Source organism: Amyelois transitella, chromosome 13, assembly GCF_032362555.1.
Source record: "Amyelois transitella isolate CPQ chromosome 13, ilAmyTran1.1, whole genome shotgun sequence".
Taxonomy (NCBI): Eukaryota; Metazoa; Arthropoda; class Insecta; order Lepidoptera; family Pyralidae; genus Amyelois; species Amyelois transitella.
The window spans coordinates 1,118,406-1,132,898 of NC_083516.1; the positions used below are offsets into that span (position 1 = coordinate 1,118,406).

At 36.5% G+C, this 14,493-nt stretch overlaps 2 protein-coding genes across 2 annotated transcripts; both read right to left on the bottom strand.

Moving 5' to 3' along the window:
- LOC106132159 (SPRY domain-containing SOCS box protein 3) lies at positions 1-14,396 on the bottom strand. Its single transcript, XM_013331502.2, has 6 exons — positions 14,085-14,396; positions 13,635-13,831; positions 11,036-11,264; positions 5,253-5,483; positions 4,007-4,071; positions 1-1,100 (listed from the first exon to the last, which is right to left on the bottom strand). The coding sequence occupies exons 1-6, from the start codon at positions 14,224-14,226 to the stop codon at positions 1,014-1,016; spliced, it is 951 nt and encodes a 316-aa protein (XP_013186956.1). The 5' UTR covers positions 14,227-14,396; the 3' UTR covers positions 1-1,013.
- LOC106136089 (uncharacterized) lies at positions 8,160-9,945 on the bottom strand. The gene is made up of 2 exons (XM_013336534.2): positions 8,879-9,945; positions 8,160-8,190 (listed from the first exon to the last, which is right to left on the bottom strand). The coding sequence occupies exons 1-2, from the start codon at positions 9,719-9,721 to the stop codon at positions 8,167-8,169; spliced, it is 867 nt and encodes a 288-aa protein (XP_013191988.2). The 5' UTR covers positions 9,722-9,945; the 3' UTR covers positions 8,160-8,166.
- Positions 14,397-14,493: the final 97 nt, after the last annotated feature.

Sequence of the window (14,493 nt, forward strand, 5' to 3'; positions counted from 1 at the left end):
TTTTCTTTCGGTTTTATTCGGCGGTAGGTAGCGCTATTCTGCGCTGTCGAATATTTTTTTTTTTTTTTTGACTATGAGAACATAGTTTGCCTGAGGGGCATTCACTATTACAGCGGGACGTTTTTAGGCGAGGGCTTGACGCTCCTCCTAACAGCCTTTTCGGCAAAAGCGCGCAAGGGGCTCCCAGTTGGGACGAACCTCGGCCTATTGACGAGGGGACTTATATAGTGGTTGTACTGTATGTACCTTTTTGCACTAAGGCATTCTAATACTACTACCACAGAAATCTGATGATTTTAGATACACGTCTTAGAAAGTACACAATTTAATATTAAAATTTTAAATTGTTGGCTGCAAAAATATATGTACCTATGTAATAAGTATGTAATAAGAATACCTAATTTAACTAGCGACCATGGAAACACATATAATTTAAAAATCGCCTATTTTATGTCTAATGAAATTAAATATAAATAAATCCTTGCGTAGATTAACTGCATTAAAATGTGCTATTGTACTATTTCAATATATTTTTTTATTAGCTGACCAAGACTTAATTTCAAGAACTTGTATTAGCAATGTTTAGACTTTATTAACCAACTTACAAACGTTATGCCAAATTTTATAAGTACAGTAAATGTGGATACAGTTTCGTACGTATTTACTGTACTGATGTTGTCACTGAAGTCATCATAGGGCTTATTTACAAACGTTGACTAAGGCATAAATCTGCTCTATTCATGAGGTTAACTCAATAGAGCAATAGATAAAGTATGAGACAGTAGATAAGACATATGCCTTGTGACACTTTTGTAAATAGCCCCCACAGGTTTGGAGGTACAGTGCCCGGCACGTAAGTAGAACAATTTTTTTTATGATAAAATTGCTACTTCTCTTCTCCGGAGTGTCAAATTCTAGGTTCTACTTATATGCCGGGTGCTATATTTAAAGCTTGCGTCAGAAAATTGTTGCAATTAATCTACGGGGCAGTCGGTTCAGCTGGAATTTGACGTTTACTCGTATACGACTATGCGGTAGTCTCGTTCCACGTTGTCCACGTAGAAACCGTTCATGTACTGGCTGGGGAAAATTTCGTGCAGCTGCAAATTAAAAAAAATAAAATTATGTCTTCTTTTTTTAAAGTTTGGCATTGTTTTTGTTTTCAGCCGAGCACATAATTAAATAAACGATCCTTTATTATAAGCTAGAAGTAAGTAGGTCTTTTCACTTACGTTGACACGACATGTCTCTCTTTCTCTATATCTGATACCGAGAAGATAGACAAAGAAGGAAGATAAGATTCGTGAATCGTCACCAACATACAGGTATACAAAACAATCGCAGATTATTATAAGCTAGTAGCTTTTTAACGAAAAATAAAATGTGTATAAAAATTATGTGCTTGACCAAACTGCATATTATTATGTCTATGCTCACCTCAGTAATAAGAATAATCAAAGGCGTGAGTCAACAAAGCCTTGTATAGTCAGCAAAGGGGATGAAAAGTAAAAAATTCAGCTACATATTTTAAAATATTTTTAATATTTATTGTTAATCAGTCCAGATCTGTTCATATATAATAAAATTTTAACATTATTCTTAAAGCTAAATATGTAAAGCCTAAAAAACATCACTTTGGAAAAGGTTAAGATTTTTTATATGTACATTTGATAATCAACTCGGTCTTATGTAAAAGACAAATCAATGTAAGTATAACTTCGATTTATGTGTGAAAATAGGCACCCGCCAAAAAAATACTACTACCAGTTAAATTGAAAATACGTTTGAAAAATGACAACTTAATAGTGAAAATGTATTTATAAATAAATGCATAAAAGAAATGTTAACTATACAGAAATTCTTATAATTTATTATTGAACGCAGGATTTTTGACATTGCTTTTATTATATACCCGCAATGTAACGACCGTTCAGTAGTCCGCCATTTTGTGTTTGTCCGACGGCCATCTTGAATTTATAATACTACCCTTTCATTAGAACCAAAATTGCGTATCAAATTTCAGGTAAATCGTCAACCGGTAATGGATTAAAATTTAGAAAAAAACTAGATTAGAACAAAGTCAAGCAAAATATAACTGTTAAATTTACAAAACTGAAGTAAAATATCATTTTGATTTAATTTTAGTACTAATCAGTGCTCCATAACAAAGCATGCTTGACTGTTGTGATCAAATTAACGTTATTTGATCCTTATTATTTATATCATCGTGTTCTTCTGCCTTCATGACTCTTCTCTGGGCGTGTGAGTCGCGGCGGGGGGCCTCTGTCAAGCGGCCACCTGCCTCACACTTCTCCCCAATCCAGGCTTGAGGCACTACGAACAAACGGACATAAGGATCGGCCGTTCTTGTCTGAAGTTAGCTCATAATGCCGGCATGAAGTTAGCTGCGCGAGGTTTCAAATTGGTGTGACAAGTTACACAGGATTCTTAGTATAAAAATAGACAGTATTAATATTCAAAGCATTAATTCTAATTTCACAGTTATTTCTGTATTAAAAAATAAAACACATGTAACACAAATTATGGATTAATAAATGGTATGATATGATGTGAGAGATACTTTGTATAATGTGTAAGTCGTAAGATAGTCTGGAGAGAGCATTGACAATTTATGCAGCATATAAATTTAAAATGTAGATTGTTTAAAAAATCATGAGTGTAAACAAAACGTGTAGATAAATATTTATATAGAATACTAAAAGTGAACAGTGCGAAGGAGAAGGTAAGAAAGTTGACAGATAAGTGAATGAAGTGAACGAATTAGTAAGTCAAAAATTAATTAAAGATTTGATTATTTTTTGACGGGAAAAATGCTTATTGCGCTAAACGCTTTATTCAATTTTTTTTTCAGGTTCAGGATTCAGGTTTTTCTGATCGAGAGGGATGTAAAGTTGATCTTGCACACCCTAGTGCCCTTTTTGTAATTCGTGCTTGGCCTACCTATATATATATATGTCACAGTCAAAACTCTTAACCAGTCAAAAGTACTATTGACTAGCACTTAACCAGTCAAAAGTACTATTGACTAGCAAAATCAGTTAAAAGTACTTTTGACCGTTGCTGCATGAAGCAGGTACGCGCTCTTACTAACAAATAAGTAGTCGTATTCTTTTCGGACATTGTTCTCAGACGCGACATGCATGTGATAGAAGGGTGATCGCGAGCGCAGCGAGCGATCACCCTTCGAGTGTTAGGTATTTTTTTTGTAAACCACCCAAAAAGCTTTTTTGTTGCTAGTCAAAAGTACTTTTGACTGGTTAAGAGTTTTGACTGCAACATATATATGACCGTATAATAAGAAAAAAATATATCAAATACAAAAACGTTATTATACAAGGCTTTGTTAGACATAATTAACATTTGTAGGTATTCTGACAGCGGTTCAAAAGTTACAGCCCCTAAATCGACCTCTTCCATTAATATAGGACTATAGAAGTGACAAGACAAAAATCACGCCTTTCACCCGGCACTCAAACTATTATACCTACATAACTCCGAAAAAGTTATTGGTATTTCTATTGTCTAACGTTATTCCGAACTCTATGCTTGAAATTGATGTGAATACCGAACACGCCATAAGATTTACAAATTGAATTAGAAGACTAGCACTCGCCCGCGGCTCTGCCTGCTTTAAAAATACCCTATATCTACCTTACTATTCGTATCCAAAATTTCGTCGGTTCAGGAGTTTTTACGTGTAAGACGGACAAACAAACACATTTTTATAATTACATACATACATATGGTCACGTCTATATCCCTTGTGGGGTAGACAGAGCCAACTGTCTTGAAAAGACTGAATGGCCACGTTGCTAGCCTATCGCCTAAAAAAGAATCCTAAGTTTGTAAGCCTATCCCTTAGTCGCCTTTTACGACATCCATGGTAAAGAGATGGAGTGGTCCTATTCTTTTTTGTATTGGTGCCGGGTGCCACACGGCACTTATATAATTATGTAATATTAGTATGTACAGATATTAAACTTACCGCACTGCTTATGGCTCTGGACGGTTCTTCTTCCATTGCCGTCTCACCCTCCTCGAGTACGCATCCTGTTGGCAAACGGGAATTAATCTTGAGACTTCACCGAAATGCTATGTTTTTCGGGTGAATATTACTCTTATTATTCTATTTTTACAGCTTTTAACCAAATTTATACTAATATTATAAAGCTGAAGAGTTTGTTTGTTTGTTTGAATACGCTGTCAGGAACTACTGGTACGAATTAAAAATTCTTTTTGTGTTTAATAGACCATTTATCGAGGAAGGCTTTAGGTTATTTATCATCACGCTGCAACTATAAGAAGCAAAGAAATAATCGAAAATGTGAAAAAAGAACGGGCAAATTTATTCATCATTGAGGGCTTTAATGATGCCCAAAATAACTATTCCACGCGGACCAAGTCGCTGGCACAGCTAGTACAATAGAAAAAGCCTTAATTAGCTAACTATCTGTTTACACCATGACATATAACTTGATTTAACATGCGACTTCAAAAAATTATCGAATTCCAGTTCCCACGGGAAATCCGATAAACATACATATCTGTTATTGCTCCTTACACTTCCCAAAAAAATCTGTACGGTTTATCTAATCATATCTTTGAAAGCTGAAAATTTTAAATCTTAACATGGTTTCGGCTGTAAATTGATCGTTCAGTATGTTTATATTAAGGTTCTTCTTCCTGGCTATACATAGTCACGGTTGCATCTTCACCACTCCAGAATGGAGCCCGGAGTACCCTTGACCAAGGATCCTGGATTGGGTGAGTCAGGTTTTTACACGAAGCGACTCCCGTATATCCCGATCATATGATTACACATCCCATTACCTGAATGTGCAAGTTTCCTCAAGATGTTTTCCCTCACCGTGAGATATTTATATTAAGGTTTTGTGATTCAAAAAGTGCATATAGTTGTAAAAGTTTCCATCCAAGTGTGCCGTGTGGTTCCCGGCACCAATACAAAAAATAATAGGACCACCCCATCTCTTTCCCATATATGTCGTAAAAGGCGACTAAGGGATAGGCTTACAAACCTCGGATTCTTTTTTTAGGCGATGGGCTAGCAAACTGTCTCTATTCGAATCTCAATTCTATCATTAAGCCTAACAGCTGAACGTGGCCTATCAGACTTTTCACCATAAAAAGGGATATAGACGTGACCATATGTAAGCATGTACTTACGTAAGTAAAAAAAAAAGAATCTGGACTACGTACAAAAGAAGTCTTACCTCCATGAGGTAAAGTCAACCAGAAGTTGTTCCTTAGCGTGTACCATATACCCGGCGGTATCCTTAGTTTCGCCTCGCCCTTCACAGAGGCCGCTAGTATCTTCGCCGCGTCGACCAATAGCGACGCTCGCCAACTCGACGCGTATATCAGCCGCAGGGAAGACTGGGCGGCGGTTGAGCACAGCATAGGGTAGAGCATTTGATGGCGGCGCAGATTGTAGAAGCGTACATCTGTCGAATTGAAATTTATCAATACATATACAATACCATACAAATTATCTTTATTTCCCATAAAAAAAATACATATGTAGTAGAAACATCTATTCTAATATTATAAAGCTGAAGAGTTTGTTTGTTTGTTTGTACGCGCTAATCTCAGGAATTACTGGTTTGAATAAAAAAAATATTTTTGTGTTTAATAGACCATTTATCGAGGAATGCTTTAGGGTCTTTATCATTACGCTGCAACTATTACGAGCGAAGAAATAATGGAAAATGTGAAAATAAAACGGGGGTAATTATTCATCTTTGAGGGCTTCAATGATATTCATTGAATAACTATTCCACTTGCATGCATTTGATTACAGACGACAAAATACAAATGTACCAGGTGCCTTATCGTTTCCAGCACTTTAGAATACATCCTCACTCCATATTTACACCACGGATGTCGTAAAAGGCGACTAAGGGATAGTCTTGTAAGCTTGGGACTCCCCTTGTAGGCGAATCGGCTAGCCACCTGTCACTATTTGATTCTCAATTCCATCATGAATCGATACAGCTGAACGTGGCCTTTCGTGGTTTTTTTCGAGACAGTTGGCTCTGTCTACCACGACGGGGATATAGACGTGACTATTTGTATGTATGGCAGTATACCAATATTTTCCCTTTATACATATGGGTGAACAAACATTTGCTTATTACATTGTCATGATGATGGTATGAGATCGGTAATAGACTACACTAGACCTTATCACTAATCGTGTAGTAGCTCACAATAGGTTATCACAAATTTGCATACGACTAAGTTGTTTCACCTTGTATTATGAAACAGTATCAATGTTGTAAGAGCTTATAATCTCATAAACAATCCGACTAATATCATAAACGAGATAGTAACTTTGTATGTCTGTTTCTTACGCTCTCATACAGCATTACCGAAGTGATAGCTTGTAAAACGAGTAAAGATTATTTCCTTAAGGCACGGTGCCGTGTGGTTCCCGACACCAAAAAAAAAAAAGAATAGGGCCACCCATCTTGTCCCATACATTTCGCAAAAAGCGACTAAGGGTAAGGGACAGGCTAATAAACTTGAGATTCTTGTTTTAGGCGATGGGCTAACAACCTGTCACTATTTGAATCTCAATTCTGTCATTAAGCCAAACAGCTGAACGTAGCCTATCAGTCTTTTCAAGTCTGATGGCTGTCTACTCCGCAAGGGATATAGACGTGATCATATGTATGTATGTATGTATTATTCGACATGGCAACAAGGTAATTAGTCGAAACAAACATGAAACGTTGACACCAATCACGACGCTAAACAACAAACAAACATACATACATATTATGTATATCGCGGCCGAGTCACGGTTCAAATTTGTTGATAACAATAGCTTTTATCAGTTGCTGGCAATGAATTTCATAAAGGACATTGATTCAAAATAGTTTAGACTGATCGTAGATAAATATTACCTTTTTGTTTATTTGAATGATAAACACAAGAAACAAAATTGCAAAGGTACTGATTATTTAAAAAAGAAAATCTCTTCCAACAGACTTTTTCCCGCTTTTTACGTGGGATCGGCACAGTATGTTAGTTTTTTTTTCAATTACTTCTGTCACTTTTTGTTACTAACTATTTTTATTACTAGCTTATACCTTGCGAAAAACATGTATACTTTTTTTTATAAAGTACCTATGCATGTTTTTCGCAAATTCCACGAGAACTTTTGTTTTTAAATACGCATAATTTCAAGAAGATTGGTAAAAATTTTGGACGATTTAACAAATACAGTGAATTCGGATAACATACTCCCTCGTATTTTTCGTTATCTTCCGTTTCAAGTACTTTAATCATCATTTTTCTATCGTATTTCATATCAACAATTTAAATTTCAATATTAATTCATACTTTTTATCGATAATTTAATCAAAGAAATTACAAAAATAGTGTGGATATGCCAAAGTTACTCCAATTGACTGTAAGATTACTTTCACACTTTTTTATTATTAGTAGGGATTTTTATTTAAAAGGGGACATAAGGGCCACGTTCAGCTGTATGGCTTCATGATGGAATTGAGATTCAAATAGTGAAGGGTTGCCAGCCTATCACCTACAAGAAAAATCCCAAGTTTATTTGGAAGTTGTAAAACCTTATAATGTGTACAATATCCGCTTGTACGAAGCGCCAGACGTTATCTAGGGGGTCGAGAAGTATCACAAACATGATAATTAGATTATTTATTTTGGGCACAATTAATTAGTAAATCTAGCCTTTAACCTGCTGTTGTCAATCTACTAGTGAGATAATCTCATTTATGGAAAGATACAAGAGTCTAACAATTACTATTTGTTTCATATGGGAATTTATGATTGTTTAGGATATTAATTATAAATAAAACACATTCTAGCTTCGCTTGCATGATGACGCAATGCCCAACTGATTTATTGTCTTGTATGGCCGTTACACTGTTAGTCTATCTCCCTTGACAATGACATTGACACTAATATGACACATCCCCCCCTTATGTTATTTATTTTTAAATTATTATATACTAATATTTATTATCTATTTTACTATATTATTTTAAATCAAAATCTTCCAAATAAACTGGTTTTCTAACAATTCTACCTGCCCTAGTGACTACATCATTACTGCCGGCTGTACCCAACTCTACACTTCTTTGAGATCTAATACTGTGAAGACACCTTTTCCTGCAAGTGAGTTATAAATTTCTTCAGGCGAAGGGATTTGATAATTTTCTCTTAAAATAGCTTTATTTAATTCCTTTGGATCTAAACATAACCGAAGAGACTTATCTGGTTTCTCCACTATAACTAAATTATTACACCAAGTGGTAGGTCCCTCTACCTTTTCAATAATACCTCTACTTTCATAATTACATAAAGTTTCTTTCAACCTATCTTTTATCACCTGAGGTACCCTTCTAATTGGCTTAACTACTGGTTGAACATTTTCTCTCAACTTTATTGTATATGTTCCTATGTTGCCTAATCCTGAAAACACATCCTCATTAATTGCTAAAAATGTGCTTTTATCCTGTACAACTATATTGTCTACTTTATTAATTAAATTAAATTTTACACAATCTGGCAACCCTAACACTGGCTGAACCTGCATATCTACCAAACAAAACCGAATACAACCTTTTTGTCCTTTAACAATACAATTTAGTTCAACACTTCCTGATGTTTTTACCTCTTGACCATTATAAACTACCAGAACCGTTGGCTTTCCTAACATATATTCTCCCTTTGTAATTTTATTAAATAACCTAAGCGGCATAACATTACAATCTGCTCCAGAGTCCAACTTAAATTTTATATTATAGCCTTCTACACTTATAACCTCATGCCATTGTAACTTACTTAAACTACTTACTGAATATGGTCCGAATTCCTCACTACTACTGTCCTCACTATTATTTGACTCCTTCACTCCTTGTACTTTTTTATGTAACTGTTTTGTTGTGCCTGGTGGTTTTTCTTCTTTTTTATTTTTGTATCGACACATTACCGCAAAATGATTGAATGTTGAACACAAAGCACACTTCTTTCCATACGCAGGACAATTTCTATATTCATGTTGTCTTCCACATCTATTACAATGAAACATCTTCTGCCGATGATCCTTTTTAGCCGAACTTTCCTTCATGAAACTTATTTCCTTCGCATTATTCTCCATCTCCTTTATTTGTTTTTTGCTATTTTCTGCTGCTTGACATAAATTTATCGCCTTTTCTAATGTTAAATCTGCTTCCCATAATAATCTTTCCTTGAGACTAACGTCTTTTACTCCTATTGTTAACATATCTCTTATCAATCTCTTTTCTTCTTTAAAATCACAGATCTTAGCTGCATTCCTAAGCCTTGTAACAAAACGATCTACTTTTTCCTCTTCCTCTTGCCTTAAATTGAAAAATTTGTAACTATTGGCCACTGTGTTATTTTTGGTACCAAAGTGATTGTCCAGATTTTCCTCTAATGCCTTCCAACTCTTTATCACTCCTAATCCATTGTATACATCCAGCATCTCGTCTCCCGCGCATGATAGGAAAACTGCAATTTTCCTTTCATCCTCTTGTTTTTCCAAGCCTGTTGCTACTAAATATAGGTTGAATATCTGCTTATACTTTTTCCATGAGTCTCCATCAATTATTGAATATCCCACAGGCGGCTTTATGGATCCTACCATTATTTTTTCCATTTTGTTGTCTTCCACCATCTTTTATTTCTAAGCACCGCTTAGCAAACCTCAAACTGAAGTACATATAGATATTGTGTTACTAATCTTATTTTCTTTTTGTTTACAACACTAAGGATCTTTTTTAAATTGTTTTCACCTGACACCATGTTTCATATGGGAATTTATGATTGTTTAGGATATTAATTATAAATAAAACACATTCTAGCTTCGCTTGCATGATGACGCAATGCCCAACTGATTTATTGTCTTGTATGGCCGTTACACTGTTAGTCTGACAATGACATTGACACTAATATGACACACTATTTATTTTGCAAAAACAAAGACTATACGGAAATCATTGTAAACATAATTATGGATTTATAAATGAGTTATCTTAGAGAATTTTCGCAACTCACTTAGGTACATGAGATAGAAGAAAAAATACATCATAAAATCAAAATTATTCATATGTATTTTTTGTAATATTTTACAATACTACAAAAATTTAGTTTTATTGTTGTAGTTTCTCATACTGCCAAAAAATATGGGCCACATATCTGCTTACATTCACTTCACAGACATAATTTCTATTACTTTTGAAACGGTTGCATTCGCTCTGTAGAACGCCTCCACAATTAGTACTTACTTAACGAAGAAGCGTTGACCTGAAGTCACTGCTTCATTCATCAAAGACGCTACCCTATCGACATGAAGCTGACAAGCCGAAAACCAGACAAAGTAGGAGAGTAGAAATTGCATAGTAGCAAAAAAAGCACTTACCAAGAGGAACCCTGTTGAGGAAGAATGTGAGGGCGCCCTTCCACATGTCCACCATGACGCCGATGATGCTGCCGCGACAGAACCCGAAGCCGTTCCTGGCGACCGTAGCGTTGTGTCGCAGCGCGCCGGTGTAAGAGAGACCATACGACTACCAGACCCTGTTATATGAACAGAAGGAGATAGCACTTACCTAGAGGAACCCTGTTGAGGTAGAATGTGAGGGCGCCCTTCCACATGTCCACCATGACGCCGATGATGCTGCCGCGACAGAACCCGAAGCCGTTCCTGGCGACCGTAGCGTTGAATCGCAGCGCGCCGGTGTAAGAGAGACCATACGACTACCAGACCCTGTTATATGAACAGAAGGAGATAGCACTTACCAAGAGGAACCCTGTTGAGGTAGAATGTGAGGGCGCCCTTCCACATGTCCACCATGACGCCGATGATGCTGCCCCGACAGAACCCGAAGCCGTTCCTGGCGACCGTGGCGTTGTGCCGCAGAGCGCCGGTGTAGGAGAGACCATACGACTACCAGACCCTGTTATATTAACAGAAAGAGATAGCACTTACCAAGAGGAACCCTGTTGAGGTAGAATGTGAGGGCGCCCTTCCACATGTCCACCATGACGCCGATGATGCTGCCGCGACAGAACCCGAAGCCGTTCCTGGCGACCGTAGCGTTGTGTCGCAGCGCGCCGGTATAAGAGAGCCCGTAGGATTCCCCGTCTTTGCCAAGGAATGACGTGAACTCGTACTGGGAGTCCGATGTGTTGACTTTGTCGGTGCCGACTCCGACCATCTGAAAGTGAGGTCAGATAATTAGGTTTCAAGTTATCGACACTAAGCGTTGAAGTATGAAAACTTTTTTAAGATTCTTTGTTTTCTATTAGTATGTTGTCTTCCTGTTAAAACAAAATTAAACGCAACTTTCAATAGATAGATAGATACTCTTTATTGCACCATAAGAAAAAGAAAAACAGAAAAAAAAATACAAACAATATTGGAGATGGAGGTAAACTGCTGTTCTCAATCCTAGTTATAAGTCCAAAAAAAATCACGAGTGCAAAAAGACAAGGACAACCTATTATTATAGCGACATAATTTGACAAACAATGTTAATAATATTACAAATTATGCGTTACATCGTTAAACACTTGGATGAAGCGAAAGAAGTATGCAGAGATCGTGACAAGTGGAAAGACGTAGTCACCGCCTACCCCTTCAAGAAAAAGACGTGATGTATGGTTAACATAGAAGAAGTAAGAAGAAGAAGAAGGAAGTCGGCCTGACAGTCACGAAAAGCGTTAATAAGTTCCGGCCCTGTGTTGGCAGGCACCTCCGCTCTTGACATTGGGAGCGGCGCCAAAATGAAAGTATGTATTTTAGTTGATGTAAAATTAATTGCGTATTGATTTTAACTTAGCTCATCATGTTATCTAAAAAAAATCTATCACCTTTGCTGTTCGTCACGATTCTTAGATCTAAGACTGGTTTAGTTAAGTATTTACAAGGATTGACTCTTATCTACTTCTGTTATCTATAGTTCATTTTTGAAAAGGACCTACCCCAGCTTGGATTATGGTATAGAATAGATTGTATACAAGGTATCCCTTATATCTACTCCGAAGCGCATGTGTAGAAGAGGCGGCGGAACAAACTACACTGCAGCATTTTCACCGGACGTCAATTTAGAAATAAAGATCTCTTAAATCTAAATCGTGGACGAATGCACATTTTCATTTGTCTTTCACTTACACCCTCCAAAACAACACTTTTTGCATACAATGTTTTTAAACGTGACGCGATATTTAGCTAATATTTCGCCAAGCAATAAAAGCATTTAATGCTTTCATATTAAAGTTTTAATTCCATCGATTAACTGCTGTCGTGTTAACCTTGGCACGTGTTTCGCAAGCGGAAAATAGTAAAATGTCTTTCATTGAGGTCACTGTCTCTTTATTATTCAAAAATATTTCTTTATGCCCCAAATATATTTATTTGAACGACAAAAAAAAAAGCTATTTGATTTGCCGAGCATCTCAGTCTCAAGAAGGAACAAGATCAACATCAAGAGGTGACTAATTAAAAAAGAAAAATCAAAGCAGTTTTTATCTAACGCTACGGCTAAAGATCGATACTGGGTTTTGTTCTTGTACAATAGTTACAGATATCAGACGGGAGCCGGAATTCGCCTCGTATCCTGCCTGACTACTTTAAGATCGGGGTCATAGACTAACTTTGGGTTCCGCCATTCGACCTGAACATGGACAAACGCCTCAAAACTTCCTTTCCAGGATTTTATAAAGAAATTGAAAAGACATTTACAAGCACTTGATTACAGAGATATTTTTTAACACATACATACATATAGTCACGTCTATTACCCTTGCGGGGTAGACAGAGCCGACAGTCTTGAAAAACTGAAAGGCCACGCACAGCTATTTGGATTAATGACAGAATTGAGATGCAAATAGTGACAGATATTTTTTACAAACACAGATATGAGAGGAACTCGTTGCCAAAACAATTTGAATGATAAGAGATAACAGACAGACGACTTGTAGACAAAACTACAAATGTTCAAGTGACCTAGTTATTGCAGATTAAAGAGTTCACTGACTTGCTGAGAGTACTTCCCGATTCTTCTAATTATCATCATCATCAATGTTTTCATTGGCTACAATTTCCCTGGAAAGAAACCTGGACTGGACCTGCCCATGATCTGGGAACACAATACCTAGACACTGTACCTACATTCGTCCACAGTTCATAGAGGTTAGATTGGTTATAGTTGGCATTAACAAGTAATGCCAGTGATGCATGTTGTGAAAACATTTGGCTGCCTGCTTGCCTGACCTGATCCACATCACTAACGTTGACAAGGCATATGTCTTAACTTTCTACCACATTGAAAAACGAAAAACATAGAAAGAGAGAGTAATACCAACCTCTTAACAGGTAGAATATGTGTTCACAGAAAATGTACCTAAATACTTAAGACATTGTAACCATATTCAAGGAATAAATTATTATGATCAAGCTTCACGAATAAACCCACAGAACTCACACAAAGATAGTGTTGATGTTCTATCCAGCCTTCACTACACATATAAAGTCCTACAGCATATGTCAAAAAAAGTTCTAATGGCAATCAATACAAAATACTTACAATATCAGTTCCATAGGTCTCCGTCAACATCTTCACTTCCCAATAATAATGATTATTGTGTTGCAACGCCGTATCACCTTTGATCACTGCTGTGCCGGAGCTGTAGAATGGGTGGAACGTCACCTCCTTCTTGTCCTCACTCACAACAGCCAGGGTTAAACCAGTCGGCTCCGGCTTTTGCCATTTCCATTCGCTTACTGGAACAAGGGAATGGTAGAATTATTAACATTTTATATATAAATAAATTGGATATAAAATACAGAATTTGAAATTAAATGAATTTTATAATATTAAAATTGAATAGGGCAAGTAGGTAATTAAGGACAGGATACTAATATCAGTAATACAGTTACTGACTGATAGAAAACCCAAGAATACCTAAATGTTGCACCTAACCTTATAAAAATACGAATCACAGAAATAATTACAATCAGGTTGGTAATCAGTTACCTTCATATTCTTCGCCACAAGAACAGTTATTCGGATTCCGCCATGCAACAGGGCATCGGTTTGACCAGCAATCACAATACGGTCTGGGATTTCTATCCCAGCTTGATGACTTCTTACTCGATCCACAAGGTGTTAAAACCATTGTATTTCTTGCGTATAGTTACACACATGCAATTTCAACGACAAAACACACCTCGTCACTCGAAGATATCGGGCAAGCAGTTCAATATGCGTAAACAAAAATATCGCAAAAAAAGATTACCAGCACAAAACAAACTCATCAACTGACTGACATTTCGCAGTTGCCCTCTCCTATTTATAAACTTGTCTTATTCGTTCAAAAACTGTACACATTCCCACGTACGTGTCTCATTATTAAATTTAATTTTCAAGATTGATTTGAATGACG